The following is a 5,293-nucleotide window of genomic DNA, read 5'->3' as shown; positions in this document are numbered from 1 at the left end:
TATTATTATTCAACGTCACTTTATGCACGAGTCGCTATTCGTCGGGGGTAAAAACCGATCCGGTCACACGTACCCTGGAATCAAACCGTTTAGCTGGGCGGCCCGGCACCTAGGAAGGGGACTTCGGTCTCCGGACTAAGTGTCAAACATAGGTCATGTACTTAGGTCCTGTGAGATAGTGATGGACAATTTGGCACTATGTTTGCCGTTGACTGTACATTCATGGATGGAAGATGGGGAAAGAACACCGCTAAATGATGGGAAGAATGACCAGCTTCGATTGTTCCTTTAAGTCGCCCAGCAACAACAAAAGGCTTCCTTCCATCAGTGTCTCAAATTAAAAACAATAAAAATTTCAAATAAATGTTTCTGCTAAATCCTATCAAATTCAGTTCCTTACACCATCTGAAATGACCTTTTTTCAAAGAAGCAACGTGAAGAGGATTTCTTTCAGCAACAAGGCAGAACCGATAAAGATCAGCGTTTGTAGAAAGGGGACAAGTTAGCTCAAACTGCCTGCAACCATGAATGGGACAGAAGTGCAAATCACCAAAGCTCTAGAAGAAATACAGGCAAATGTCACAATGGTGCAAGTAAGTTTTGGTGTTTTCAAAGTTAATTTGTTATACACAGTGGTGGATTAACAACCATTTCTCGTGGGGAGCGGGGATGTAAAGGCATCCAAAGATCAACCTCATTTCCACGTGAATTAATGCGTTGTGTATGTGCGCGTGTATGAATGCGGCACGATTTTAACAAACCGGGGTGAAATTTGAATCGTATTTGAAAGGCAAGTACTGTGTTTAAGGCTAGCGTTACATGAACTCCTTACATCCTGATACTTTGTAACGAGTGTGGTGGCAGTAGGATCTCAAATAATGTTCACATGACACAGAAAAGTTGAAGTTTTATTTATTTTATTTTTAATACACATACAAAAAGGAACCATGATATGTAACTTCATTAAAACGTACACAATTTTGTACATACGAACATACCTCTGACTGATCCTTTCCACAAGACGGGGGTTTATTTATAATTCACTTTATTTCAAATGGTCTAATCGTTACTAGACAGTTAAAAATGTCTTTCCACTGGGACTCTATTACAAGACGACAGGATTAACCACTACGCTGTCGGAGAAGCTCCATTTTCAAGCTCCCTAGTCCTGTTACCTACTTTTATACATTATTTTATGGCAAATAACATATTTTTAGATACTCGGGTCATTATTACAAGACTAAGCAAAATGCAGAAGGACTACACTCAGCACATAGTCGATATTTATACCTTGAATCACTACCACGAAATCTGTAAGCGTAATGCAGACGTTTTCCGGAAACATGGCAACTGACGTGATTTCGCGCAATGAATTGTGGGGGTGGGGAAAGTTGTAGTAAGAAACTTGAGGAAAGGCGAGAGTATTGAAACATAATTTATAAAATCTTTAACGTATTTTATTTATCCCATTTCGCGTCGCTTGTTTGCCAGTTTTGGCTAATCGCGAAGATGAGAATGAATTGCGAGTACATGACATTGAGAAGGGACACATGTAGCAAGATCTTGAGTCAGCCACTCGGCACGCTCACCCTCCAAAGTCGATCAAATCATTTAAATGCTCTACGTTCACATAAAATTTACATATATTGTCACCCAAAAATTCTTCCGGGTACCTATATCCTATCTGCCGAACACGTCTCACTCGTTTATTTCGTCACTTTTTCCCATTGGTACTTACCTATTGTGCATTGCGAAACTTTCTTTTAGGTGTTACTTTGCTTTTTTTCACGAAAATAACTTCAATTTCTGACATTAACAGTTAATATTGTTCTTCGTTTTTTGCTTCCGTAACACCATAGGGTCCCGCACTTGGCTGCGCAACTTGACTTGCGTAGTGGATATGCAGTGTTTCCAACCTTCCTAACCGAAAAATGCCTCACACACCATTCATGCATAGCCCCATAAACCATTCACGGTCAGGTTAGGTTAGGTTAGGTTAGGCAAACAGTTAAAATTTGGGGTTATAACCAGAAAATACCCCACACACCATTCACGAATAGCCCCAAACATCATTCCCGCATAGCCCTCCAAACCATTCACGGTAAGGTTTGGTTCGGCATACATAGTTAAAAAAAGGGACGTCATTTTCTTGTAACACAACGGCATGGTTGGAAACAGTGACAGGAGATTACGTCATTAAACGTGTGCAACATCCAGTTCATTTAGAGAAAGCAAATGGAAGCAATGGCAATTGGGCGTCGGAGAGATATCTCTCTTCAAAAATACATGAATTCCCGGTCAAACAGATCTAATGACGAAAGAAAACACCTCTACGAACCGTCAAAATGCTACAGAAACTCATTTCGGTAAGTAGTTTCTTCTGTAAAAATGAAGAACTCCGTTTGGCGTATAGGATACTGTTACCTTCTTCCGCACAATTACGACAAAATATTGACGGTAGAGAGATTTGGGTATTCTAACTTCTATAAAACCACAGGAAATAACTATTAGTTACTGTAGTAACAGCTAGACTTTCAGTTAGCCTTTCAGGCCATTCTAGGTCCATCTCCTCGTTTAGTGATTATGTGAATTTTATAGTACTATCAAAATTCACAAAAACACACATGAATTCCTCCCATATATATATGTACAGACAATGTTAAGGAAATAGATACCGAAGTTAACTTAATACTCACCAAACACTGGAAATCTTCAAATGTTCCCGGTCGGGACCTTATCTTCAGATATTGATAAAATAAAGGCAGAAACGCAAGTGTTGGACGTGCAAAGTTGCCAGGTCAAGAGCAATGGTAACGTCGGCACGAATAACATGGTCCTCTCGCCAGGCTTGTCGAAACCAGTGAATTATCGACATACCCCAAAATTTCCTTAACACCTTCCTATATTTTTCACAAAGGCTAATTCTTCGTCAATTTCGCTCTAAATTAAGCTTTATAATTTCTAAATACGATCTTACTCCCCTCGAAAATTCTGGATATACCCCTAATCAGTGCCTGGAAATATTTGAATGGCAAAGTGGGTTGATTATGGCAGGAGTGGGTAATGTGAACGGAAGATGGAAGGTACTGGGGATGGTATAGAGCTACCACAAGGAAAAGAACCTTCCGTGAAAAGTCTCCGTGACCTTTCCCTTCCTCCAATCAGCTTGGGCCATATTAAAGTATGCTCCACTCTGCCCCTCCCCTCTCTACGGGAGGAAGGTGCACAGTAGTCGCGGGTCTGTACAGTTTTTTTTGCTTGTGATTCTACTATAATTTGAAGGTCGGCTGATTCTTGGATTGGGTTGGAACATTACATTGCTTATGTTATTCCAGTGGCGCAGGAATGTTTTGATTTGGGATGTAATGGACACTTATAATTACGCCGGGCCAGGAAACTGAGCGGAAACCGCCTTTATGGCAGCGACTGACTCTGTGTTGTTGCATTTACATGGGAAGGAACTTGCGGTCAAACAGCCAATTAGGCCCACCGCTTTTGGAAGAACTGACAAGTTTAAAATCCCCCTCCACAAAGCAGCCAGTAGGGAAAAAGGATTTTGTCAAAATAACCGTTCTGCCCTGTGATTGCACACCAGTTAGTATGGCAACTGAATTATAGGGGAAACAAGATACTCGTGTATACCTGCCGGCCCCCAGTTTTCTTGTACCATTGTATTATTTATTAAATAGTATAATGCAAGGATTACGATAAAAGTTTTCAGGCTTATTTTCTTTTCAATATATCCATGTAGTATATGGTTGAATGAAACCTTTGGAATAAAGAAATGGTGATAATGAATATTTAAAAATTACAAATCTACTTCCTTTGTTTTGCATTTACATATTTTACTGACACCTAAAAATTTTGATTACTTCCAGGGACTGGAGTCTGGCGACTTCAAGAACTTATGCTTTGGTTGCTTTCTGACATTTCTTATTATAGCATTGCTATTAGCATGCAGACATACTATCCCTTTGGCACACAACTCAGCTGCAGCCTTCCTCGTCAATGCCTTGAAGATTACATTCCCAAATCAAGTTCAGAACTCGTGGCAGACTTTGGCAGCATGTGTTGGTCAACTTTTAGATATTACCAACCCACTTCGGCCAGCCGTAATATTGCTGCTGGCACCACCCGATGCAGAGAGAACTGCAAGGTGTCTAGCCAGTAGCATTGCTCGTGGCATCGCTCACTTGTTAGGGTTCAGCAGAGACTTCAAGATTCGACCATTGAACATCGAGCCGTATGCCGTGCCGAAAGAAGATTCAAGATTTTATGACGACGTACACGCCACCTTGAGACGGAATAAAGTTGCTCTAATTGAAAATTCCCAGAAGTTGCATCCAAGCTCTGCACTTATGCTGTACCAGCTTGCGGATCAAGCCGTCACCATTGGCCCTTCAGCCCTTGTACTAACTCTCTCTTCTGTATTTCGGAGTCAGCAGACAATGAAGAAAAGTAGGTCAATGCCGCAAGAGCTCGCGAGGACTTATATCAGGGAAGCATGGGGAAACACCCTTTCCGAAGAGGTCAGAGAAGGGATTCTAAGCAGAATCACCGTTTCGCCGATCATTGTTCAAATGGAGAAAATGGATGAAGACATTGCCATGCCAATGCCGGATAAAATGGGAAATAAATTTCCAGATACGTTTGACATTGCTAACCACTTCACTGCAGATGAATTCGGCCTTGATTAAATCTCCACAGAATTTGCAATCCTGCTACGACAAGTTCTTCTTTTCCGGTTTCCAAATTGATAATGCTGCAAATTATGAACAATCATTTTGCCATTGTGCACAAAGTGTAAAGACTTCTTTCTGTTTCAAAACCAAAATAGATAATAGTTAAAAACAACTAGCAAGTTACTTACAGAGTCTTAAGTCCAGTTTATGCACAGATAGGCTAATCTGGACTGGACCTCAGTTTAAAGTGGGATCCGAACCACTGTGCAATGTGACTCCACCAGGTATTGAGCCTGAGACCCCTTGATTACTTATGTGCAAATAGACTAATTGGGACTGGACCTATAGTTGAAAGTGGGATCCGAACCACAATGTGCTTCCACCGGGTATGAAACACGGGACCCCTTGAATTACAAGGCAAGGCCATTACCATTACTCCACCAGGAAGGCCTTAGCAAGTTACTTCATATACATAACAAACGTAGCTTCATTTGGATTTCATATCTAATTCAAGGCAGGATCCAATCTAGACAATACAGTGCTAGGATCACACTATATTGCAAAAATTAGCTTATCAGATACAAATGCTTAAAATTAACAAGTTCTAACGA

General features: G+C 40.8%; 1 protein-coding gene across 1 annotated transcript; it reads left to right on the top strand.

The window, feature by feature from the left end:
• The first annotated feature begins 325 nt into the window (after nt 1–325).
• LOC145999855 (uncharacterized) lies at nt 326–4,846 on the top strand. Its single transcript, XM_083137123.1, has 2 exons — nt 326–593; nt 3,879–4,846. The coding sequence occupies exons 1-2, from the start codon at nt 525–527 to the stop codon at nt 4,695–4,697; spliced, it is 888 nt and encodes a 295-aa protein (XP_082993249.1). The 5' UTR covers nt 326–524; the 3' UTR covers nt 4,698–4,846.
• Nucleotides 4,847–5,293: the final 447 nt, after the last annotated feature.

Source organism: Lepisma saccharinum, chromosome 16, assembly GCF_977018435.1.
Source record: "Lepisma saccharinum chromosome 16, izLepSacc3.1, whole genome shotgun sequence".
NCBI classification, from domain to species: domain Eukaryota; kingdom Metazoa; phylum Arthropoda; class Insecta; order Zygentoma; family Lepismatidae; genus Lepisma; species Lepisma saccharinum.
Note: the sequence above shows the minus strand (reverse complement) of the source record. Positions and strands in the feature narration are given on the sequence as shown.

Coding starts and splice junctions, on each gene's coding strand:
- LOC145999855 (XM_083137123.1), top strand. CDS start 525: ATGAATGGGACAGAAGTGCAAATCACCAAAGCTCTAGAAGAAATACAG. Junction 594..3,878: donor CAAATGTCACAATGGTGCAA/GTAAGTTTTGGT, acceptor GATTACTTCCAG/GGACTGGAGTCTGGCGACTT.